The following is a 26,478-nucleotide window of genomic DNA, read 5'->3' as shown; positions in this document are numbered from 1 at the left end:
TGTCATTGAATGTTCTTCTGCAGCATAGTTATGAATGGTCATGTTTTATTCCATTTTTCCCCTCAGTTATAAACAATGTGATGAACAGGCTTCTGCATCAACCTTTGGAGCCCACTTTCTTTAGGATTTTCCAGAAATTACCTTGCAGGATCAAAGGGTATATGCACTTTTAAAGCTTTTGATACATATTGTCAGTAAAAACTAGTCACATTTATGTAACTGTGTATATTAAATATTGCTGAGTAAAACATTAACAGCTTGGACAAATGGAAATTTGCTTTTCTGTTTAAAATCAGTATTTGTTGAACAAATAAATAAAATAGCTAAGTAGTATATGCAAATAATGGAAAATAGCACATTATCAACATTAATACACATTACAGATATATTGCGGGTATAATGCAAATTTTTTGTTTTATTGAGATGGAATCTGGCTCTTACCACCGAAGCTGGAGTGCAATGGCTCGATCTTGGCGCACCACAACCTCTGCTTCCTGGATTCAAGCAGTTCTCCTGCCTCAGCCTCCTGAGTAGCTGGAATTGCAGGCATGCGCCACCATGCCCAGCTAATTTTTATATTTTAATAGAGATGGGGTTTTACCATGTTGGCCAGGTTGGTCTCAAACCCCTGACTTCAGGTGATCCACATGCCTTGGCCTCCCGAAGTGCCTGGATTACAGGTGTGAGCCACTGCAGCTAGCCTGAAAATGTTTTAAAGAACGATGTCAACTTACATTCTTTCAGTTATGGACCAATTATTATATGAATGTCAAAGTAACACATGGTATTTATTTCTGTTTCTTGGGCATGTCTGTAAAATATTTTTGACATACATACCAATCCATCATTTCAAATGTATAAGAACAGAACTTTACAGATGTCCTTCACTTAGACGGAGCAGAACCTGTTCACAGGTAGTATGCTTTCTGGGCTCTTGCCTATATTCCCTAAATGGCACCCAAGGAAAAACTTACGAGTTAATTTGATGGTGGCCAGGAGGATGGTAATGAAGCTCTTCTGTTTCTTTTTAAGAATATGCTTTAGAGTTGAACCCAATGAGGAAGCAGATAGGGTCGGGTGGCTGATTAAGAAGCCACGTTTAGGAAACTATAATTTTCTGTTTATCTCAGCTGACAAAGTTGGGAGAGACAAAAGTCTAGCACAAGCACTGATTTATGGATAAGACGGGTTACTGGGTGGCTCTGAGTCAACCCCCTTGGAAAATAGCTATGTAGCACTCTTTATCCACAGTGCATTTCAGCAAATGCTGTTTGAGGACCTAACTTTGAATAGCCATGATATTAGAGCAAGGGGTACAGACATAAATAAGAGAATCTTCCAGTCTACAAATAAAACCCAAGACCTTGTGATACATGGTATGACATAGAAGGGAAAGGGTTTACTTCCGAGAGACCTGGAGAAGACTTCAGAACTGAGAGGATGGCTGAGCAGGGTTTTGAAAAGTGAATAAGAGCTGGCGGATATATGCTTGAAAAGTGAAAAACAGAAGTACCATAGGATCCAGCCATCCCACTTCTGGGTATATGTGCAAAGGAAATGAAATGAGTGTGTGAAAGAGATGTCTGCAACCCCGTGTTCACCGCAGCACTATTCAAAATAGCCAGGACTGGAATCAACCTGTGTCCACTGATGATAAATGGATACAGAAAGTGTGATGTATATGTATGTAATGGAAAAGGAAGGATATTCTGCCATTTCTAACAACATGAATGAGCCTGGAGAACATAATGCAAAATACAATAATCCAGGCACAGAAATGCAAATACCACGTGGACCTCACTTGCATGTGAAATCTCAAAAGTCAAATACGGCCGGGTGCGGTGGCTCAAGCCTGTAATCCCAGCACTTTGGGAGGCCGAGGCGGGTGGATCACGAGGTCGAGAGTTCGAGACCATCCTGGTCGACATGGTGAAACCCTGTCTCTACTAAAAATACCAAAAAAAATTAGCTGGGCATGGTGGCTCGTGCCTGTAATCCCAGCTACTCAGGAGGCTGAGGCAGGAGAATTGCCTGAACCCAGGAGGCGGAGGTTGCGGTGAGCCGAGGTCGCGCCATTGCACTCCAGCCTGGGTAACAAGAGTGAAACTCCGTCTCAAAAAAAAAAAAAAAAAAAGTCAAATACATAAGAGGCAGAGGTTAGTTAGTAGGATGGCTACCAGGTGCTCAGGATTGGTCAAAAAGTACAAAATTTCAGTTAGGAGGAAAACATTCAAGATCTGCTGCACAGCGTGGTGATGGAAGTAAATAATAATGTATTGTATACTTGAAAATGCTAAGAGAGGGGCCAGGCGTGGTGGCTCACACCTGTAATCCCAGCACTTTGGAAGGCTGAGGCAGGCAGATCACTTGAGGTCATGAGTTTGAGACCAGCCTGGCCAACATGGTGAAATGCTGTCTCCATTAAAAATACAAACACTAGTTGATCATGGTGGTGGTGCCTGTAATCTCAGCTGCTTGGGAGGCTGAGGCAGGAGTAGCGCCTTGAACCCAGGACGCTGAGGCTGCAGTGAGCCAAGATAGCACCACTACACTCCAGCCTGGGTGACCAAGTGAGACTCTGTCTCAAAAAATAAAAATTAAAAATTAAATTTAAAAATTGCAAGAGAGTAGTAGGTTTTAAGTGTTCTCATCACAGATAAATAATAAATATGTGAGGTAATACACATGTTAATTAGCTTGATTTTTTTTTTAATTTTTATTTTTTTTTAATTTTTTTTTTAAGAAATGGAATCTTGCTGTGTTTCCCAGGCTGGTCTCAAACTCCTGGCTGAAGCAATCCCCACATCTTGGCCTCTCAAAGTGCTGAGATTACAGGCGTGAGCCACTGCGCTTGGCCTAATTAGCTTGATTTAGCCATTCCACAATGTAGTCGTAATTTAAAACATCATGTTGTACACCGTATATATACACAATAATAAAAAGAGTTTGCAAAAATATTTTCTCTACATCATGCTATAGCAGAGTACTAGATTTTTTCAGTTGCAATCATGGGTGAATTTATAATAGCCTTTTTTTTTTTTTTTTTGAGACAGAGTGTTACTCTGTCACCCAGGCCAGAGTGCAGTGGCACCATCTTGGCTCACTGCAACTTCTGCCTTCCAGTTTCAAGCAATTCTCCTACCACAGCCTCCCAGGTGGCCGGGATTACAGGTCTGCACCACCATTCCCAGCTAATTTTGGTATTTTTAGTAGAGACGGGGTTTCAGCATGTTGGCCAAGCTGGTCTTGAACTCCTGACCTCAAGTGATCCGCCCACCTCAGCCTCCCAAAGTGCTGGGATTACAGGCATGAGCCACTGCACCCAGCCTTATAATAATCTTTTGCCATTAAGGCTAACATGCTACTTATTTGAAACTTTATTTTCTTAACAATAGAATGAGCATTGAAAAAATAGAAAACTAACTGAAATATCCCATATTCCCTTCTTCTAAGTACTAATTTCTGGATACATGTATTTACAACTTCTTTAGTATAAAACATGGTGAAACTAGCTCTCATGAGGTCTGCCTTGTATCAGAATGTCATATATAGTCTCACCAGCCAGCTAATTAATATTACCTCCATTTCACAGATGATATAGCAGTGGGGGTCAGAGAAACTGAGTTACTTGCACAAAATCATGCCTCTTGTAGGTGGAGAACCAGGATTCTAACCTGGGGCTGTCTGGAGCGAAAGTCCTGTGATTTCTCCAAATTAGGTCAAATTAGCTTTGACAATATGGTTATTGCTGCTGGGCTGTTGAGTAAGAAAGAGCTGTCGTCTTAAATACTAAATATGCTCACACCATTGATAGTGTGTATCTTTTGGGTGTCCATTTTTCTGTCTTTGACAATTTCACTGAAAAAGACTTTCCTATTATTTTCCTTAGCCTCCTTCCGTAGCAGTTTTTATTGGGGGAACGAACGTTCCAGATATGGTTTGGCTGTGGCCCCACCCAAATCCCATCTTGAATTATAGTTCCAATTCCCATGTGCTGTGGGAGGAACCTGGTGGGAAGTCATTGAATCATGGGGTGGACCTTTCCTGTGCTATTGTCCTGATAGTGATTACATCTCACGTGATCTGATGGTTTTATAAAGGGTTGTTTCCCTGCCCAAGCTCTCTTGCTTGTCTGCCACCATGTGAGACATGCCTTTCACCTTCCGCCATGATTGGGAAGCCTCTCTAGCCATGTGGAACTGTAAGTCTATTAAACCTCTTTCTTTTGTAAATTGCCCAGACATATCCAATTGCCATACCAATTGGGTACGTCTTTATCAGCAGCTTGAAAATGTTCTAATAGTCCTTTTGTGGCATTAGAGTGTATTAGTTCCCACTGTTGCTGTAATAATTTACTGCAAACCCAGTGGCTTCAGGCAGCACAAATTCCTCACCTGACCTCCGGTTCTGGAGAATAATTGCTCCCAGAGATGTCTGCATCCTAATTTCCCGGACCCCTGAGGCCATGACCAGGGAGCTGAATCTGGAGGTTGGAAAGCTGAAGTGGGTCTCCCAGGCTGAACTTAAGGTCTCCGCAGCTGCGCTCCTTTGTGGATGCTCTTGGGGAGAATCTGGTTTCTTGTCTTTTCCAGCCTTGAGGGGCACCCACATGTCTTGGCTCATGGCCCTCCTCCATCTCCAGAGCCATCGGGCTGGTGGGTTCTTCCTCACTCTGAACTTGACTCTCTGGCCTCCTTCTTTCACTTGTTTCTTTCTTTTTATTTTGAGATGGAGTCTCGCTCTTGCCCCCAGGCTGAAGTGCAGTGGTGCGATCTTGGCTCACTGCAACCTCCGCCTCCCGGGTTGAAGCAATTCTCCTGTCTCAGCCTCCAGAGTAGCTGGGATTGCAGGTGCCTCCCACCATGCCTGGCTAATTTTTGTATTTTTAGGAGAGATGAGGTTTCTCCCTGTTGGCCAGGCTGGTCTTGAACTCCTGACCTCAGGTGATCCGCTCGCCTCGGCCTCCCAAAGTGCTAGGATTACTGGTGTGCGCCACTGTACCTGGCCTCCCTCTTTCACTTGTTAACAACCCCTGTGGTTATGTTGAGCCTGTCTGGATAGTCTGCCAAAATGCCCTTCCCTGTCACAGCCTCATGGGTCTTGGGAATTAGGATGTGGACATCACTGGGAGCAATTATTCTCCCTTCCACAGATTCATGTCCTTCCCATATGAGAAAAATTTTCATTCTGTCCCAACATCACCCAAAGCCTAGATCCACCACCCGTGGTGAACCATCTCTGCTGGATGGGCATTTCTACGTCTCTCAGTGTTTTTGGAAAAGTTCTTACAGGTCTATAGTAAGAAATTCCAACAATATAAAGTGTTACAGAGTGAAAAGTAAGTCTCACTCCCATGCCACATCTTTTTGTTCTGTTCTGTTGTTGTTTGTTTTTTGAGACAGAGTCTCGCTCTATTGCCCAGGCTGGAGTGCAGTGGTGTTATCTTGACTCACTGTAACCTCCGCCTTCTGGGTTCAAGTGATTCTCATGCCTCAACCTTCTGATTCGTGGGATTACAGATCTGTACCACCACACCTGGCTAATTTTTGTATTTTTACAAAAATAGAGACAGAACTGCGCTATGTTGCCCAGGCTGGTCTCAAACCCCTGGCCTCAGATGATCTGCCCGCCTTGGCCTCCCAAAGTGCTAGGATTACAGGTGTGAGCCTCTGTGCCCAGCCTATTGCAGATCTGGAGCCTTCCAGGTCCCTTCTCCAGAGGTTACAACAGTTACTATTCTGTGTACTGTCACAGATGTTCTGTGCATAAAGAAATGTGTGCTTATGGTTTTTGGTTTTGTGCAAGAATCATTTGTTCACCAAGATGCACTTTTTTTGGCCTGTCTTTCTGAGTACACACACACACAGCTCCAAAAATAAGAGTTGGTCTTCACCAGTCCACACAACCTACAGGCTACTTCTCAAACTGTGCTACTTTTAGCCTTGCTGGAGCCGTATATATTATTCTTGGGCTCAATATCTGGAGCCTGAATTTATAGCAGTGGAATTCTAGGGTGCAGGTGACCTAGATAGAAAAAAAGAAGACAGGATCTGCTCATTTACATGACAAAAAAAATTTCAAAGCCCTATAAAAGGAAAAATCAGTTTCTTCTCCTTTAACTATCTTGATAGAAACAGCTTGTTTGAGAAATCCAACTGGGTGAACTCCAGTTAGCTCTGGTCTACCGGGTGATTTATTGGCCATAGTCTTGACATTTTTAGTTGACCTTGGGAGTCCTTTCAGGGAGTCACTTTTGATGAGTACATCATTCAGCCTGAGATGGACAGGCTTAATGCCCTGCCCTGCCCATCTGTGCTCATGAAATGTTCATCAAGGAGGCAGGGCATGGACTCACCTGCTGCCTCCCATCCGCACAGGGGCCCGTCCCTTGGAAAACACATACTCCCTTTGCCAATTCCTTCCCACTTGACGCCCTCAGCACCTTGCGTTATTTTGGCGTTCCTCCTAGCTGTGCCTTTCATAATTCATCACCCCTGCTGCACGGAACAGTTCTAGGATATCCTCAAGGCGGTGCCTCTTTCTCCCCTGTTTTCGTCCCAAGCTAGCATGGTGCCTGCCGGTGGTGATGAACAACAGGACTCATTTGGAGAGCGCTTTTTTTTGTCATGAATTTTAATGATTCCAGGTTAGCCCATTTCCTGGGAATGATCAGCTTGGCTTTGATAGATGATGGCTAACAAAATTTTTTATCTGCTAAAGTTTAGGATGAATCCATTGAAGGATAGCCCTGACAACAGCGGTGGGGCCTCCCCTGATTGCTCATGGTGCTGCGTTTATTGTCGTGATACCCATTTCTGCTCTTCAGGAGAGGCGGATGCAGCTAAACACAGCAGAACACGGCTCCTGTGATCCTGGAACATCGGCGTTTCAGATTCTTGCTTGGGAATGGTTGGTGAAGGCTGTTGCTGGGGCTAAATTCTGCTTTGTGACTGTCATCGCTTTGCAGGCCACCGAATCCCTTTTGGAATCATCTTTGGTGGAACTGATGTAAATGAAGATGCCAACCAGAAAGAAAAAAACACAGTGATGAGAAGAGTTCTCGAGGAAGCCAGGTAATACTGTGAGAATCTCACCCGTGTGAAACACTTAAACTATGTGGATGGAATTAATTGAAACCAAAAGACCAAGGGAATCCACTGTCGGGAAGGTTTACATTTTACCACTTAAAATCCATTTCATGTAACCTTTTCTTTCATTTGCGACATTTTTATTTTGCAACCACTAGTCATTGCTAACAGGTTATTGCACTTAAGTCTTTAACTACAGTTGATATTAGAGAAGCCTCTTTAGAAGGCTCTGCTTGGAGCCGGGCACAGTGAGACACGCCTGTGTTCCTAGGTACTTGGGAGGCTGAAGCGAGAGGATCACTTGAGCCCAGGAGTCCAAGACTGTAGGGTGCTATGGCTGCACTCCAGCCTGGGTGATAGTGCAAGCCCTCTTCTCAGAAAAGGGGTGATCTGAATGTGGAAAACACGAAACACAGGCAAACTCCAGCCTTATCGGCACACAAGTTAGGATCTAGTTTGCGTCAGGTTTGCCCAAGTCGACTGTGTTTGGCATGGCTCTTATCTATGTAGCTTTCTGAGAGAGAGAGAGAGAGAGAGAGAGAGAGAGAGAGAGAGAGAGATATGCTATTTGCAAGAAGGGTCACCACCTGGATTTCTAAATGGTGGCTCAGTCCTTTTCCTTGGGTATGTCCCTCCAGCTGTCCCGGGAACCTCAGAGGAAGCTGTTGTGAGGACAGCGCTCTGTGCTCTGAGTAGTGCTTCTCAAAGGCGTCACTGTGATAATCCTGGGGGCTACCCTGCACATCTGATCCCAGACACCATCCGCTGGCAGCACCCTCCAGGCACCACAGCTACCTAGTAGGTCTCCCTATAATTCTAGTGCCCCCAGGGTGGGGGAAGTTACTCTCCCCAGTTGAGAATTCCTTCCAGCGCTGTACTTCCCAACTTTATCCGCATGGAGGTGGTGAAAGGAGATTCATGGGAGGCTGTTGTCCTGGACTGGCCCCTGCACTGGGCCCCAGCTGACCAGCCCGAGACAGAAAGGACTCACGCTTGCTGAGCGCTGTGTAATCCAACTGAACTTTGAAATGGTTTTTGGAATCATCTTTAGTGGAACTGATGTAAATGGAGTTTACATGAGTTTTCTTTTCTCTTTTCTTTTCCCTTCCCTCTACTCTCCTCCCCTCCCCTCCCTCCCCTTTCCTCTCCTTCCTCTCTCCTCCCCTTCCCTTCCCTCCCCTTCTTTTTTCTTGACAGTCTCACTCTGCTGCCAAGGCTAAAGTGCAATGGTAAGATCACGGCTCACTGCCCCCTCTGTCCCCCCAGGTTCAAGCGATTCTCATGCCTCAGGCTCCTGAGTTGCTGGAATTGCAGGCACCTGCCACGACACATAGCTAATTTTTGTATTTTTAGCAGAGATGGGGTTTTGCCATTTGGCCAGACTGGTCTTAAACCCCTGGCCTCAAGTGATCCACCTGCCTCGGCCTCCCAAAGTGCTGGGATTACAGGCATGAGCTATCGTGTCCGGCCTGAAATGGGCCAGTTTTCTAAAAAGTGAGAGATTCCAGCCAACTTCAATCATCAGAATAGGGAAGTCTCCTTTGCTTTAACCGTATCGGGAAAGTAACTCCGAAATGCCCGTCTGCTTTTTGTTTTCTGTGTCTGTCTATAAAACGCACCACCTCCGCTCAGCTCATCAGAACACTTATTCTGTTTCATGCAGTGAGGTGCTGCCTGATTCTAGAATTGCTAATAAAAGCCCATTATGATCTTTGAACTAAATTTGTTGTCATTGTGCCTTTTCACAAGGCATACTTAGAAAATTATCACATTTGTACAGTAATTTAAAGTGTGTTGAAAGGCTTGATTACAAAAATCACTCCCATTTCTTTGTCTAACAAATGCAATAATAAGAACTAAAATAAAGATAAAAGTAGGCCAGGCAAGGTGGTGGCTCAGGCCGGTAATCCCAGCACTTTGGAAGGCCCGAGGAGGGTGTGTCATTTGAGGTTAGGAGTTCGAGACCAGCCTGGCCAATATGGTGAAACCCTGTCTCTATTAAAAATATAAAAATTAGCTAGGAGTGGTGGTGGGTGCTTGTAACTGGGGGTATTCAAGAGGCTGAGGCAGGAGAATCATTTAATCCTGGAGGTGGCCAGGCATGGTGGCTCATGTCTGTAATCCCAGCATTTTGGGAGACTGAGGCAGTCAGATCACCTGAGGTCAGGAGTTTGAGACCAGCCTGGTCAACATGGTGAAACCCCATCTCTACTAAAAATACAAAAATTAGCCAGGCGTGATGGCATGTGCCTGTAGTTCCAGCTACTGGGGATGCTGAGGCAGGAGAATTGCTTGAACCTGGGAGGCGGAGGTTACAGTGAGCTGAGATCGTACCACTGCACTCCAGTCTGGGTGACAGAGCGAGACTCCATCCCAAAACAAAAAACAACAACAGAAAAAGAACCCAGGAGGTGGTGGTTGCAGTGAGCCAAGCTCTTGTCATTGCATTCCAGCCTGGGTGACAGAGTGAGACTCAGTCTCAAAAAAAAAAAAAAAAAAAAAATTAATTAAAAAAATAAAAAATGAAAATAGTAATAAAAGCAATATGAATCTTCCATGATCATATAAAAAATATGAAAAAAGAGAATCAAATCAAAAGAACTAACTATACATGCATACAAAGAACTTTTCTGGTAAGTTCTGAGGTGGTCTGTGGGCCTCCTCCGGGTTCCGCCGACAGGTGGAGGGTCCCGTGCCGTCTGTCCCTCCCACATGCTCAGGGGCTGCTGCTGTTAGAAGAACTCCTCACCTGTGTCTAGAATAACCCTGAATTCAACGTTGACAGATGGCCCAACCAGTACTGTCTAACGATCCCTTCAACTCTTTTAAATCTTTGAATCTTTGTAAAAAATAAAACAAAGCAAAACCGGTAACTGATTTTAAGCCAATCAATCACCAGCCATCAATTTTCTGTGGCTCACCTCGTGGCTGGGAAGCTCTGGCCAGGGAACTGGGGATACTCCAAGACTTTATGTAACTGGATCACCCTATTCCATACCAAGGACAGTACCCAAAGTTCTGCCTGCAGCCTCCAGTTCCTCTTTCAGTAATGTAGGTGTCCGCCTCGCTTCTGAAAACCAGGGTTACTGGGAGGTATCACTGCATTTAGGACCCTAGTCCTTCCTGTGGACCCCTGAACATACCGTTGTGACAATGCAAGTGTGGACGCAGAAAACCTGAGACCGGCCTCAGTTACCGTTTAGAAAGTTGATTTTGCCAAGGTCGAAGACGGGTACCTGTGAGACAGCCTCAGGAAGCCCTGACGACAGGAACCCAGGGTGGTCAGGGTGCAGCTGGGTTTTATGCATTTTAGAGAGACATGAGACACTAATCAGTCTATGTAAGAAACGCATCGGTTTGGTCTGGAAAGCAAAGGTGGAAAGACTCAAAGCAGGGAGGGGACTTCCAGAGCGCAAGCAGGTGACAGATGAAAGCTTGCATTCTTTTGAATTTCTGATAAACCTTTCCAAAGGAGGCAATCAGACAGACATTAATCTCAGTGAGCAGACGGATAACTTTGAATAGAATGGGAGGCAGGTTTGCCCTCAGCAATTCCCAGCTTGAATTTTCCCTTTAGCTTAGTGATTTTGGGGGCCCAAGATATTTTCCTTTCACACAACCTTACCATAGTAGGGAGCACACGTGTGTGCATGCGTCTGTGTGTTGTAAACAGAAAAAGGCATTAAAACACTTTGGGGTTACCTTGGAAGGGGATCTTTCATTACAGGTTGTGGTTCTTACATGCTGCAAATTCGTTCCCTTTAGACTCTTGTAGTTGGAAATGCACTGTCTTATGGAAAGAAAATGATTGTGTTTACTAGAAACAACATTGAACGAATCCATCTGATAGTATTATCATTAGTATTATTCATTGCATTGTTATTAAAGCAAACATTGATTTCTGTTTTGGGGGGTTACTGATCGAGGTTAGTGGGCAGGAAAGCTGCATGAATCAGAGATTCCTTGTCCAATATAATATCGCACTCTTTTCTGTAAAAGAAAGTGTTGAGCTTGTCTAGCTTTATAATGATTATTTCATTTTTCATCAAATGCTTTTGAATAGTTGTATTTTTCCTATAGGGTGTATTTTTGAAGTTTGTTTTAGTATTGAAAAATTTTTTGCTGTATCATATAGTAGTATTTGAACTTACTTTAGTTTTAGCTTTTTGGCTTATAAATATTATAATGTAATAAGCACTTGATAATTTTATTATCCATGTCTAAATGAAGAGTATTTGAAACCTATGGAAACTGTTTGGTGAGGGATCATCCAGGTCCATGTTAGAAAAAAGTATTGTTGGCCAGGTGCAGTGGTTCATGCCTGTGATCACAGCATCTTGGGAGGCCAAGATGGGGCAGATCACTGTGGTCAGGAGTTCAGGACCTGCCTGACCAACATGGGGAAACTCCATCTTCACTGAAAATACAAAAATTAGCTGGGCATAGTAGTGTTCACCTATAATCCCAGCTACTCAGGAGGCTGAGGCAGGAGAATGGCTTGAACCCAGGAGGTGGAGGTTGCAGTGAGCTGAGATCCACTCCAGCCTGGGCAGCAAAGCAAGACTCTTGTCTCCAAGAAAATAATAAAGTTAAAATAAAAAAAAAACACACATTTCTTATGAAAAATACAAAGCTACCATTTTGGCACTTTTAGCTGAACACTGCCATTTTGAAATAGATTTACTCACTTCACTTGTGTTTTTTTTTTTGTCAAAAATATCTTTGGGCTTAAATATCTACATTTTAAAACTTATGAAACGCCCAATATTCGGCCATTTCATCCTACGAAACAGCAAATTCAAACAGCAAATTCACCCCGTTTAACCTATTGTGTGCTATATATTTCCTGTTTATGAGGCTATTTTTGAAGTGTTTCATTTAATACAAACTCTCTTTTCTTCATTTGATTAACAATATTTTTATTCTTTTTTTTTTTTTTTTGCCCAGGCTGGAGTGCAGTGGCGTGATCTCAGCTCACTGCAATCTCTGCCTCCCAGGTTCAAGCGATTCTCCTGCCTCAGCCTCCTGAGTAGCTGGGATTATAGGCATACATTACTATGCCCAGCTAATTTTTGTATTTGCAGTGAAGACGGAGTTTCCCCATGTTTGCCAGGCTGGTCTTGAACTCCCGACCACAGTGATCTGCCCATTTTGGCCTCCCAAAGTCCTGGGATTAGAGTTGTCAGCCTCTGCGTCCCACTAATTGTTCAATTCGTGTTTCTCAGTCTGCCAGGAAAGGAAGGTTTATACACTCCCCTGAACTGCCCATTGTCAGGTGATTGTGTTGTTGTTTGGTTGGTTGGTTGGTTGGTTGGGTTTTCTTCGAGACCAAGTCTCTCGCTCTGTCGCCAGGCTGGAGTGCAATGGTGTGATCTCGGCTCACTGCAACCTCTGCCTCCCGGGTTCAAGCAATTCTCCTGCCTCAGCCTCCTGGGTAACTGGAACTACAGGCAGGTGCCACCACACCCAGCTACTTACTGTATTTTCAGTGGAGACAGGGGTTCACCCTATTGGCCAGGATGGTCTTGACCTCTTGACCTTGTGACCCACCGTCCTCAGCCTCCCAAAATGCTGGGATTACAGGTGTGGGCCACCGTGCCGGGCTCAGGCAAGTGTTATTTAGCTCCTTTTCTTTCGTTTTTAATCTTATTTTCACAGGATGAAGTCTATTCCCCTAGATATAGTTTCCCTGCATGTCTTGTTAGTTTTCGGAGCAAATGGAGAGCTGCTCCTAAGTGAGGCCAGCAGAACGCCCTTGCTGGGTTCGAGCCTCCTCCCCGTCAGCGCCCCTTGGTGCTTGGACTACGAAAGAGGGCCTCGGTGCGAAGTCCAGCGTGGCCTCCTCTCTATCCGTCTTTCTGTACTGCTCCCTTCACGAGGGGACCTGGATGGAATGTGCCTCGGCTGGTGACAGGGTTGTAGAGGGGGCAGCAAGGAAAGCTGGAGGCAGACACAGGCAGGGGAAGCGGAGCCTTCTGGAGGAAGAACCTGCCATTTCCGGGTCCTGCTACTGGGGAGGAATCGTCCATTCCGGAATCTCCTCTGCAGTAATTATTCCTGCAGTGTCTGCCTGATGGTGATCTTCCATTTGCACTTCATCTTGTTTATTAACTGGAATTCTACCTCATGGAAGACTTTCCCCTTTGATCTCATTTACTTATTTGATTATCTATTTGTTATTCAGCATGGACTCCTGGGGGCTGAGTGCTGTGGCTCATGCCTGTAATCACAGCACTTTGGGAGGCTGAGTTGGGTGGGTCATTTGAGACCAGGAGTTTGAGATCAGCCTGGCCAACATGGTGAAACTCTATCTCTACTAAAGATTAAAGAAAAAAAAAATAGCTGGTCATGGTGGCACGGGCCTGTAATCCTAGCTGCTCAGGAGGCTGAGGCAGGAGAGTTGCTTGAACCTGGGGGGGCAGAGGTTACAGTGACCTGAGATGGTACCACTGCACTCCAGCCTGGGTGATAGAGTGAGACTCCATCTCAAAATACACACACACGCACACACACACACACACACACACACAAAACATGGACTCAAGGTATTTATTTTATTTTCCTTTGTAGGTTATCTGTTACTATTTTTGTTTTTTTTGGGTGCTCAATTTGTCCCAGATTTGCCCATGGGAGATGCTTTGAGCTGATGACTGTGTTCTTTTGACATGCTCTCATTATTTTCTGAGCACTTTTCTGCTTTCTGGCATCATACAGTGTTTCTGATTCATCTCCTGTCTCCCTTGTCCTATTTCTGGAAGTGGCTCTTTCTCAAAGGATTCCTGGTTTCTTTATATATTTTTTCTTTTTAGAGCATGTTATTTAGAAATGAAGATCATGCTTATTGCTTACTCAGTATCATTTCTTGTAAGCTTTCGTAGTAGACAGAGCTTGGAAATGTATGTACATTTATACAACTGTATGTATATCTATTTCTTCACTAGAACTATGGTTCTTATTATTTGACATTGTTATGAAGCTTAAGGTTTGTATGAGGCATCTGCATGGAGGTAGGAAGTAGGTAGAAGTCTGGGCGAGTCAGGGGAGGGTCAGTTTGTTGGTCAATTTACAGCTGCTGTTGAAAAGTGAAAACTGGCAAGGTCACCAAGAGAGGAAGTGCAGAGACAAGAAGTCAAGAGCTGAGTCTTGGAGCATTCCATTTTTGAGAAATCAGAGAGAAATTAGACTGAGATTGAGTAGCCATTAGATGAAATGAAATGGTATGGTGGAAACCAGTGAAGCAGCATTTCAAGGAGGAAGGAGAGACCCTGTGTGTCTGTTGCTGCGGATAGGTCAAGTAAGATGAAGACTGAGGATGGACCCACTCAGCTTACCAACATGGAGGTCATTAGCGACCTTGCGAGCAGTGTCAATGGTGCAGCCAGGGGAGCTGCCTGGAGTGGTTTAAATGAGAAGAGACGCATTGGAGGCGTTGAGTCAAGGTAACACTAGGGCTTTTTTTGTCAAGGAGAAGAGAGAGAAAGGGCAATAATTGAAGTGGGGACTATGGGATTAAGAGAGTCATTTTTAAGGTAAGAAAAATAATAGCATTTTTATAATGGGTAGAGGGGACTATAGTGATGTGGGAGAAAGGTAGGAGAATATATATTGTCTATAGGAAGTCTTGAAAGATTGGAGTCCTGATTTCATAAAACGTTTTGTTAAGAATTTTCTTTCTAACTAAAAAAATGGCTGTCCCGCCGGGCGCAGTGGCTCACGCCTGTAATCCCAGCACTTTGGGAGGCTGAGGCGGGTGGATCACGAGGTCAAGAGATCGAGACCATCCTGGTCAACATGGTGAAACCCCGTCTCTACTAAAAATACAAAAAATTAGCTGGGCGTGGTGGCTCGTGCTGTAATCCCAGCTACTCAGGAGGCTGAGGCAGGAGAATTGCCTGAACCCAGGAGGCGGAGGTTGTGGTGAGCCGAGATGGCGCCATTGCACTCCAGCCGGGGTAACAAGAGCAAAACTCCGTCTCAAAAAAACAAAAAAAAAACCAGGCTGTTCCAATGCAGTAGAAATTTTGAAAAGTACTGAAGAAGCCACGGAAAAGCAAATTACCTAATTCTTTTTGAAGTGTATGTGTACTTTAACCATGGCTAGCTTTTTGCTAGGTGATCTTTTAATTACTTATATTTGTGTGTTTGTGACTATATTTTTATTTTTATTGTTATTATTTTTCAAGATTTGGGTGGAATGACACTGTTTTTAAGCTACTTGCTTTATTTATCTGGAATGCTGGGAAGGGTAGTGGGAAGAGGGAATTAAGAGGGACAGTTAATGGGTACAAAAACACAGCTATAGAGTGGAGCAAGATCCGGCATTTAGAAGCACAATCAAGTGACTGCATTTAGCAGTAATTTATTATATATTTCAAAATCATTAGAGAAGATTTGGCAAGTTCCCAACACAAAAAAATGATAAATGTTTGAGGTGATGGGTCGTCCAGTTACCCTTGATTTGTTCATACACATGTGATATCAAAATATCACATGCACCTGATATATACGTAAAACAATTATGTATGCATAAAAATTAAAAAACAAACAGGAAAAATGTAATTTTGCTGGACATGAAATTCTTCTTCTTCTTTTTTTTTTTTTTTTTTTTTTTTTTTGCGATAGAGTCTCCTTCAGTTGCCTGGGCTGGAGTGCAGTGGCATGATCTTGGCTCACTGCAACCTCTACCTCCCAGATTCAAGCAATTCTCCTGCCTCAGCCTCCTGAGTAGCTGGGATTACAGGCATGTGCCACCATGCCCAGCTAATTTTTTGTGTGTTTTTAGTTGAGATGGAGTTTCACCAGGTTGGCCAGGCTGGTCTTGAACTCCTGACTTCAAGTGATCCATCGGCTTGGATCTCCCAAAGTGCTGGGATTACAGGTGTAAGCCACTGCGCCCAGCTTGGTTGTGAAATCCTGGTTGACAACTACGTTTTTTTCCTTCAATACTTTAAGCAGCTATCTCATTCATTGCCTTCTGGCCTCCATTGTTCCTGTTAAGTCAGCTGTTGAGCTCACTGTGGTTTCTTATAAGTGGTGAGTCATTTTCTTAGGTTGTTTTCTGGATTTTCTCATTATTTTGGCATTCAGTATTTTGACCATGATATGTCTGGGTATAAATCTCTTTGTATTTATCTTATTTGAAATTCGCTGAGCTTGGATTAGTGTAGATTAAAGTTTTTCATCACATTTGGGAACTTTTCAGCCATTATTTCCTTTAATACTTCTTTCTGTTTCTCTCCCTTCTTTCTGGTACTTTGATTTTGTGTGTGGATGCATGCTACCTGTTTTATTTAACAAAACATCGTGAACATTTTTGAAAATTTTAAGGTGCCGAACATGGTTTTAATGGCTGCATAGAATTCTATCATACATTCTGTAACTGATTCTTTGAGATTGGACATTTGTATCTTTATTGTAAACAACACCACAGAGAACCATCTGTTTCTGTCTTTGTGCACTTGTCCGATTGCATGTTTAGGTTGAATTCATAGAGTAGAATTGCAAGGTCTAACGATATGAACATATTAATATATTGATGCAGTTTCTCAAATTTCTCTTCAGAAAGAATGTTTGCATTTTAATTCACCAAGTAGGTGTGTGTTTTCATTTTCTCACCTTTATCAACATTGGGCATTTTTATTTTTAAAACTGCCAATCTTATATATGTTGCAATTCTTTCCTATCGTTCTAATTAGATTTGTTTTATTAGAGAAATTTCACTTTTCCTCTGTTTGTGGTCCCTTGTGTTTGCTCTCCTGTGAATGTCTCATTGTTACCATTCCCTTTTGTTTACCTTGGGCTGTCTGACTTCCTTGTTAATTTTGAAGAACTCCGGAGTAAGGATAATATTCCTCTTTTTCCCATGTCAGTTGCACATTTGTGGTATTTCAGTAGTCTTTTAATTTTAACATAACACAGCTTTTTTTTAATCTTCAGAATTAATTTCATAGCTTTTTTCTTTCTTTTTTTCATACCCTGCCTGTGGTACCCAGTAATTTCATAGCTTCCTATGCACAGAAAACCTTTCCCAGGCTGAGGCCAGCTGCTCGTTCACATGTATCATTCTGGACTTCCTTTAGTCTTACCTTTTTTTGCTTAGCTCATGAATCACCTTTTTAGATATGTGATATACCGTAGGAAACTAACTTTTTCCATGTATTTCACCACTTCTCTGAATTTATGCTATGTCAGATTCTTAAATATATTTGGGTCTGTTTCTGGCCTTGTGTTTGGTTTTGATCTATCTTTTCTTCGCTGCCAACACTGTTGTGATTATTATATTTTTAATGTGTTTTGATATCTGTTAATACAAGTCTCATCTTTGAATTCTTCTTCCTCCTCCTCTTCCTCTTCTTCCTCCCCCCCTTCTCCTCCTTCTTCTCCTCCTTCTTTCTTCTTCTTCTCCTTCTTCCTTCTTTCTTCTTTATTCTTCCTCTGTCACCCAAACTGGAGTGCAGTGGCACAACCATGGCTCAGTGCAGCCTTGACATCCCAGGCTCAAGTGATCCTCCTGCCTCAGTCTCCTGAGTAGCTGGGACTAAAAGTGTACTCAACCACACCTGGCTAATTAAAAATTTTTTTTTGCTGTAGAGATGAGGATCTCCCTGTATTGCCCAAGCTGGTCTTGAATGCCTGGGCTCAAGTGATCTTCCTGCCTCAGCCTCCCGAAGTATTGGGATTACAAGTGTGAGCCACTGTGCGTGGCCTGAATTCTTCTTTACCAAAATTTTCTGATTGCTTGTCACCCAATTATATGTATAGGTAAATGTTAAAATTATTTTGTCAGATTTCAATGGAAATTCACTTGTGGATTTGGATTATTGATTTTGCCATGTAATTTGGTAAAAATGGACATTTTGATAGTATTGGAGCTTCCCATCTAAGAATGTGCCCCACATTTCCATGTAAGAGTTATCTACGAAAACTCCTGTACTTCATGGCAAACACAACAAAATTAGCTGGTGTGGTGTGGTCCCAGCTACTTAGGAGTCTGAGGAAGGAGGGTGACTGAAGCCCAGGAGTTTGAGGCTGTAGTGAGCATGTTCGTAGTTTTGAGAGCTCTTGTGCATTTCCTAAGGAAGCAATTGAAATGAGGGAGATGATAGCACTGAGCACCCATGTGTATTCAGTAAATTGTGATTTCGCCCCCATCGTCTGCCCTTAGCAGAGCTAGTGGAGCGGACAGGCAGCCTTGGACTGTTCAGGTGAATCAACCAAGCTAGTTCCTTGCTTATCTCCTGTGTCTTGATTTCTTGCTTTTGATTTTATCCCTGCCTCTCTGAACTTGAGTGAAAGGAAAAGAAAAAATGGGAAGTTTTGAGCTTCATTTGGTTTACTTCTTACACGCACAACTTTTTTTTTTTTTTTTTTTATGTGAGTTGAGATTAAACCTAATGGCCGATGACCACAAGTAATAAAGATTGATTGCATTTTAAATGTCGTGTCTTACCTTGTCTCTCGTCATTTGTCCCGAGGAGCTGTCTCATAGTTCCTTTAATTGAATTCTGGCCTAATTGTTTGCATTATTTTTGTTCGTTTACTAGATTTGCTGTGGCTTTCACAGAGTCAATGAAGGAAATGGCACAAGCACAGTGGGTATGTATTTATCTGGTGGGACTGTTTTGGTTGTGCTGGTGAAATTGCAGAATTTGAGAACTGAAAGGCAGTCTTACTAGAGCTGACAGTGTTCCCATGGAAAATGCCCGTTGTGGCCACAGTAGTGTATTATGTTTCCTATAGGTTGATTTCGTATGTGTAGATGCTCCTAAAATGTCCTGGATAGTTTTTGATATTGTTATTGAATGACAGAAATAGCCCAGTAGCCAAATCTTTTGATGTGTTGTCTGTTTGTTTTTCTTTTTCTGGAGACAAGTCTTGCCCTCTCACCCAGTCTGGAGTGCAGTGGCGTGATCATGGCTCACTGTAACCTCCACTTCCCAGGTTCAGGTGATTCTCTTGCTTCAGCCTCCTGAGTAGCTGGGACTACAGACATGTGCCACCACGCCCAGCTATTTTTTTTGTATTTTAGTAGAGATAGGGTTCACCATGTTGATCAGGCTGGTTCGAACTACTGACCTCAAATGATCTGCCCGCCTCGGCCTCCCAAAGTGCTGGGATTACAGGTGTGAGCCACTGCGCCTTCTCAGTTTTTGGTTTTTTTTTTTTCGTTTTTTTTTTTTTAAATGTTCTCCGATGGGGTGATTTCTCGGTTGCACTGTAAATGTTGCAGCAACCTTGTATACATAAAAGAAACTATCTGTTAGGTGGCAGAGGTCATTTCCTGGGTTGGACTGTTTATTAGAAGAGCTTTAAACAGTCAGGAGTTTGTAGATCAACAAGTTAATTCAGTTAGTGACTTTGTATTCACGGTGACTTAGATGGCAGGTATATGAGCCCGTGGGAACCTAGCTGAGTTCTCAGTAAGGAGCTATGTGAATGCACCATAGAGCTGCTTACCTGCAAAACCAAGAAAAAAGCTAAAGGTCAGTTTCCTCTGGTGGGCAAGGCTGCTGCCTCCGGTGGTGGGAACTGCTTTGAGCCTGCTCTACCAGCGTTGCTAGTGCTCGTCTTCCCCCAGCTCGTCCACTGTGCGCAGTGCGTATGCTCGGATCATTTGCAGGCGTTATTCCTGTTGGTTGGTTCAGGGAACGGGACTTATGCCCTGATCACGTGGCAGCCTCCGCCCATTCTTTATGGAATTGCAATTTGCAGAATGTTGGGGTTGGAAACTGCTGCACCAGGACAAGGGAGAACTCAGTCCTCCGTGGTGTCTTCCAAAAGCTCAGGATGCTAGACACATGTGACTGTGAAGCTGCACACGCGTTGGCTGCGCGGTCTTACCCTTTAAGTCAGACTTTTCCCAGGCAGAGCATGGAGGTTGTATTTGCTAGTGCAGCTTAATGACTTGTCAATCTCAGAATCAGAAAACTCAACAGGCATCCTGGCTTCTAGTTTTATTGTGGTACCTGTCTGCCTTTTTTTTTTTTTTTTTTTTTTGAGACAGTCTTACTCTGTCACCCAGACTGGAGTGCAGTGGTGCGATCTCGGCTCACTCTAACCTCTGCCCCTGGCTTCAAGCGATTCTCCTGCTTCAGCCTCCTGAGTAGCTGGGATTACAGGCAAGCACCGCCACGCCCAGCTACTTTTTGTATTTTTAGTAGACATGGGGTTTCACCATGTTGGCCAGGCTGGTCTCAAACACCTGACCTCAAGTGATCCACCCACCACGGCCTCCCAAAGTGCTGGGGCTACAGGCGTGAGCCACCTTGCCTGGCCTACCTGTTGGACTATCTGTCTGCCTTCTTAAGGTAGTTTTTCAAACAAGTGGTCACCAAAATTGGGTCCCTGGACCTCTGAGGTTCCCTGGGACTCTTTAAGGGCCTCCACCAAGTCAAGCCTTTTTCAAATAATAATGCAAAGGCTTTCTTTTGGCTTTCCTCATGGTATAAAATGCAATGATGAGTAAAAGTGCTGCTGCCTTAATACTAATGAAGGCAGTGGCCCCATCTGTGCTAATTGTCAGTGCTAATTATCTGTGTTAATATTCGCTGATTAGTCACTGCCACCCACTTAAGCCAGTTTCACTTAGAAATGTCCTTGATGAAGAAATACAAAGTATTAGCTTTTCAAATATTAACCTTTGAACACATGCTGTTGTTGTTTTTTTAGTAGAGACAGGGTTTTGGCTCGTTGGCCAGGCTGGTCTTGAACTCCTGACCTCCAGTGATCTGTCCTCCTCGGCCTCCCAAAGTGCTAGAATGACAAGCATGAGCCACTGTATGTCGCCACATTTTTTTTTTCTTTTCTTTTTTTGGAGACTGAGTTTTGCTCTTGTTGCCCAGGCTGGGGTGCAATGGTGTGATCTCGGCTCACCAGGCCCTCCGCCTCCCGGGTTCCAGCGATGCTCCCGCAGCATCCCAGGTAGCTGGGATTACAGGCATATGCCACCATGCCCGGCTAATTTTCTATATTTAGTAGAGATGGGGTTTCTCCATGTTGGCCGGGCTGGTCTCAAACTCCTGACCTCAGGTGATCCGCCCACCTCGGCCTCCCAAAGTGCTAGGATTACAGGCGTGGGCCACGGCACCTGGCCATCAAATTTGAATTTGACATTTCCCAGAAGCTAAGGGTGCAGGTCATGTCTCTATTTGGTCAAGGTCAAATTTCCTACAACACACTCACTATATTCCAAAATAGTATCTAAACAGGTCATCAATATGAAAGTTACTAGTAACATACTTTACATTTTTTTGTATGAAGTCTTTGAAATCCAGTGTGTATTTGACACTCACGGCACATCTGAATTCAAACCAGCTGCCTTGCACGGGCTCTAGATCAGCCGTGTGTAGGGGCGGGGAGGGGGAAGGTCGGGGGCGGGGGCGGGCGTGGAGGTCTGTCATGTTGTTCAGGACAGCTCTGTTTCAGGATTTCTGAAACACTCACTCACACGGCATCTGATCGTGGACGGCAGGTGAACAGACATGTGCCAAATGAGGGTTAGTTTGTAACCCGTGAGTGAACCTCAGCCCCTGGGTGCTTTTATGCAAACGTTGTGTTGGGAGCTGGCTTTGTGATTGCCTATCTATCTCTGGCTGACCCTTCATGAATTCGTTTGATTGGATTTCAATAAAATGGTTGTATTTTATCTCTTTTAATTTGAAATGCCTTTGTTTATTCTCAAGTCATTATTTTTTAGTGGTGTTTGTACCAGGCTTAATTTGACATTGTATCTACTTTGTAAAACGTACAACCCCGGTAGGCTCCCACCAGGTCATCATGCTACGCTGTTAGCGCCTGGCACTCATGATCAATGTGGGTCATGTTTTGGGATGGCATTACTGTGTTGGTTTGTGATATTACAGTATGTCTTTTAAGTGTCTTTTTTATTTCTTTGGTAAAGGTGTCTCACTGTGTTGCCCAGGCTGGATGGAGTGCAGTGACATGCTCATGGCTCACTGCAGCCTCAAACTCCTGGGCTCAAGCGATCCTCTTCCCTCAGCCTCCCAAGTAGCTGAGACCATGGGCCCATGCCACCGCACCTGGCTGAAATCTTTAGTTTTTATTTTTGTAGAGATGAGGTCTCACTATGTTGCCCAGGCTGCTCTTGAACCCCTGGCCTCAAGTAGTTCTCCTGCTTCAGCCTCCTAAAATGTCAGGATTACAGGCATGAGCCTCTGTGCTGGCCGCTTTCTGATATTATAATATCGATTTGACATTTTCAAGAATTTGATTCGTTGCACATTTCCGATCGTGAGCTACATACACATTGTGGAAAGTTTGAAAATGTCTTCTGTAGGATTTTGATTTATTGTTACAATACGTAAGAGATATTCAGAATGCAAATGAGTACTTCTAGTCCTAGTCCAAGTTTAGGGTGCTGTGTCTAAAGCAGAATCACCAGAAAATGTAAAAATTTCACCAAAAAGAAAAAAAAAAAAAACGATGAGCAAATTAAATGCATATCCTAATGGAAAGTTTTACCGGGAGAAGCAGTGATTATGGTTTAATACGTCTCCATTGGGTTCAAAACTCCTGATGCCTGTTTCACACTCTTTTCCTAATAAGTTTTCTTCTAAGAGGACATTATCTAAACTGAAATATTTATTTATAAGCTATATTTTAAAAATTCTGTTTGAGTAAATATTACTTGAAGCAGTTATCAAATTAAAAAAAAAAAAAGCACAATGCCAGTCATAATGGCACGTCAGTAAGCTTTACAAGGATTGAGCTAAGTTTTCAAGTGTTATCTTTATCGTGAGGTTTTTGTTTTTGTTTTTGTTTTTTCCTGGAAACTTTGAGTCACCACCTCAGGGGCCTGACTTACCCACGTTGCCTTGACACTGGTTAAAGGAAAGTAACTTGCTGAAGCTGTTGTATGAGGGAGTACCTAAAGCGTAATTTTACTTTGTGTACATTTACTCATCAAAATTCTTTTGGAAATTAAAATATAGAAAGCAAGACAGATCTCACTGGCTGTCACACGTGCAGTCCTGCACAGGTGAGCTCAAAAGTCAGTTGGGATGCTAGTGCTGGCCTAATTGGAATGGGCTGCTTGCCGACTCGCCCCTGGAGTCTGTGGTAGGAGCATGTTGTCTTTGAGATACTCATGACTCCTCCGTCTTCCCACGTGGCCCACTGCTCTGTGTCTGATTACCTCTGAAAGTCATCGTGGCAGCTGCTGAAACTACACAGACCACATCTTTTGTTACAGTTTCCACCCTTCTGGAAAAATAAAAACGCGCTCAGCACACGGTTTCACCTCTAGACTGCCTCGTGTATGTGCTAACCCCCTTACCTCTGCAGGAGAGGCTCCAGGGATTGATCATGTCCCAGGAAGCCAATCATTTTTAATGGCTTCTATGAAAGTGAGCCTTCATTGGAGATTTCCTGATGTCACGGCAAATGCCCTTTATGTCTGCTTTGTTTCTTTGTTTGTTTGTTTGTTTGTTTTATCCCATGTGAGATCCCTGGGAATTGAGGAGTTTTAAAGGAACTTAAACGTTTGAAAAACGCCTCCATTCCACAGCAGAGATCTTGAGTTTACCTTTTCCATGACCTAGGGCTCAAATGTGAGGCGCCCTCACAAGTATTCTTTCTAATTCATTAAATTGCCAAGGCAGAGGGTGGTAGGGGAATCTTCTGAATAAAATCAGCAGTCATTCTGAGTTGTTTACTCCATACATTTAATTGTTTTAAGAAACAAAAATCGGGAGAGAGATCCAAGATGGCTGATCACTAGCAGCTCGGGATTGTAGCTCCCAGTGAAAGCGCAAAGAACGAGAGGACGCCACACCTTCACATGAATTCTTGTTGCTCACGCACCAGGAGATTCCCAGCGGAGGAGCCCCGCGGGTCGCCAGCGCGACTCTTGTGACCGGCGAGGCGGTTTTGCCGGCGCCTCGGAGCGTCGGTTCTTGGTGCAGAGTCAGAAAAGCACCATCAATCTAACGCCGCTGATTTAGTCGGTGCAGTGGGTTGCTCAGATTTCGGCGCTGAGAATCAGTAAGCTGGACGTCCACTCAGAAACCCAATTACAAAGACGGTGAATACAAAGACCACAGATGGATAAATTTATAACGAAGGGAGGAAAACGCCCAAAAAAGGCTGAGAATGCCCAAGATCAGAACGCCTCTCCCTCAGCGGGGGATCCCAGTTCCTCATCAGCAACGGAACAAGGCTTGATGGAGAACGAGTGTGTTCCAATTACAGAAGCAGGCTTCAAAACGTGGATAATGAGAAACTTCTGTGAATTAGAAGAACCTGTTCTAACACAATCCAGAGAAACTTAAGAACTTTGAAAAAAGGTTTGACAAAATGTCAACAAGAATACAAAATTTAGAGAGGAAAATAAGTGAATTGATGGAGCTGAAAAACACAATACAAGAACTACGTGAAGTATGCACAAGTTTTAACAGCCGAATTGATCAAGCAGAAGAAAGGATATCAGAGGTCGAAGACCAACTCAATGAAATAAAACAAGAAGACAAGATTAGAGAAAAAAGGATAAAAAGGAACGAGCAAAGTCTCCAAGAAATATGGGACTATGTGAAAAGACCTACTCTACGCTTGATAGGTGTACCTGAATGTGACGAAGAGAATGAATCCAAGCTGGAAAATACGCTTCAGGACATTATTCAGGAAAATTTTCCCAGCCTAGTAAGGCAGGATAATATTCAACTCCAGGTAATACAGAGAACACCACAGAGATATTCCTCAAGAAGAGCAACTCCAAGGCACATAATCATCAGATTCACCAGGGTTGAAATGAAGGAGAAAATACTAAGGGCAGCCAGAGAGAAAGGTCAGGTTACCCACAAGGGGAAGCCTATCAGACTTACAGCAGATCTCTCAGCAGAAACCCTACAAGCCAGAAGAGAGTGGGGGCCAATATTCAACATCCTTAAAGAAAAGAACTTTCAACCCAGAATTTCACATCCAGCCAAACTAAGCTTCACAAGTGAAGGAAAAATAAAGTTTTTTGTGAATAAGCAAGTACTCAGAGAATTCATCACCACCAGGCCTGCTTTACAAGAGTTTCTGAAAGAACCACTACACACAGAAAGGAACAAACAGTATCAGCCTTTCTAAAAAAAATTATCAAAAAGAGCATCAATATAATGAAGAATTTACATCAACTAATGGACAAAATAGCCAGCTAATGGCAGTATTAAACTCACATATATTATTATTAATTCTAAATTTAAATTGACTAAATCCCTCAATCCAAAGACAGGCAATTTGAATAAAAAACTAAAACCCATCAGTATGCTGCATCCAGACCCATCTCACATTCAAGGATACACAAAGACTCCAAACAAGGGATGGAGAAAGATTTACCAACCAAACAGAGAGCTAAAATAAATAAATAAAAAGCAGAAGTTACAATTAAGCAACAAAGATCAAAAGAAGCAAAGAAGGACATTATATAATGATAAAAGGATCAATGCAACAACAAGAAGAGCTAAAGATCCTAAATGTATACACACCCAATACAGGAATATGCAGACATACAAGACTTATAAAGAGACTTAGACTCCCACATAATAATAGTGGGAGACTTCAACATTAATATTAGACAGATCAATGAGACAGAAAATTAACAACGATATTCAGGACTTGAACTCAGATCTGGAACAAGTAAATGTAATTAACATTTATAGAACTCTCCACTTTAAATATACAAAATATACACTCTTATTGGTACCACATCATATCAACTTAGAAGTTTAAACGAAATGTTGGTTGGCTCCTTGTTTGTTACTCTCTTCCCTCATTTTATTTTATGTCTCCATTATTAAGGACAATTATAGGCATACCCATATTTAGATTGCATTCTAGCCCGGGCAATAAAGCAATACCCCCATCCTCTCTCCCTCTTCCTCTTTCTCTTTCTTCCTCTTCTTTATTCTAAAAAAAAAAAAAAAAAGAAAGAAAATTACACATTCTATATCACTGCAATTCACATGCTAATTAGTCAAAAGGAAAATATGATATGATGCACCACTGCACCCCAGCCTAGGTGACAGAGAGAGACCCTATCTCCAAAAGAAAAAGGAAAACAAAAGTATAAATAAAGCTTGAAAGTAAAAGAATGAAAGAGAAATATACTATATAAGTGCCAACAAAAGAAAGCTAGTGAAAAAAAAAAAAAAAAAAGAAACAAAAATCTTCTCTGGAACTTTCCTGTTGATGTTCCTGTTTCTTGAGTCGCCCCACTAGATTGGGTGCCACACGGGCATCCTTTGATTTTGTTCAGGGTCCTGGATTGTTTTATTTTTATTTATTTAGCTATTTATTTCTGAGAAGAGTCTTGCTCTGTCACCCACGCTGGAGTGCAGTGGCACGATCTCAGCTCACTGCAGCTCCATTTCTGGGTTCCAGCAATTCCCCT

At 43.1% G+C, this 26,478-nt stretch overlaps 1 protein-coding gene across 9 annotated transcripts in view; it reads left to right on the top strand.

Moving 5' to 3' along the window:
• The window catches only part of GLT1D1 (glycosyltransferase 1 domain containing 1), a 158,774-nt gene that overhangs the window by 25,056 nt on the left and 107,240 nt on the right, over nt 1–26,478 (top strand). For 7 of the 9 annotated variants that reach the window (XM_074402031.1, XM_074402028.1, XM_003937097.4 and 4 more), the window contains exons 3-4: nt 6,968–7,073; nt 18,632–18,683. In XM_074402031.1, the coding sequence (XP_074258132.1) occupies nt 6,968–7,073; nt 18,632–18,683 (158 nt within the window). Of the gene's footprint in view, nt 1–6,967; nt 7,074–8,285; nt 8,318–18,631; nt 18,684–26,478 lie in introns of those variants that run through there. The other 2 variants (XM_074402032.1, XM_010347632.3) reach the window with 2 other exon arrangements.

The sequence above is a fragment of the Saimiri boliviensis genome, chromosome 7 (assembly GCF_048565385.1).
Source record: "Saimiri boliviensis isolate mSaiBol1 chromosome 7, mSaiBol1.pri, whole genome shotgun sequence".
In the NCBI taxonomy this organism is placed as follows: domain Eukaryota; kingdom Metazoa; phylum Chordata; class Mammalia; order Primates; family Cebidae; genus Saimiri; species Saimiri boliviensis.
This window is presented reverse-complemented; position numbering and strand designations above follow the sequence as displayed.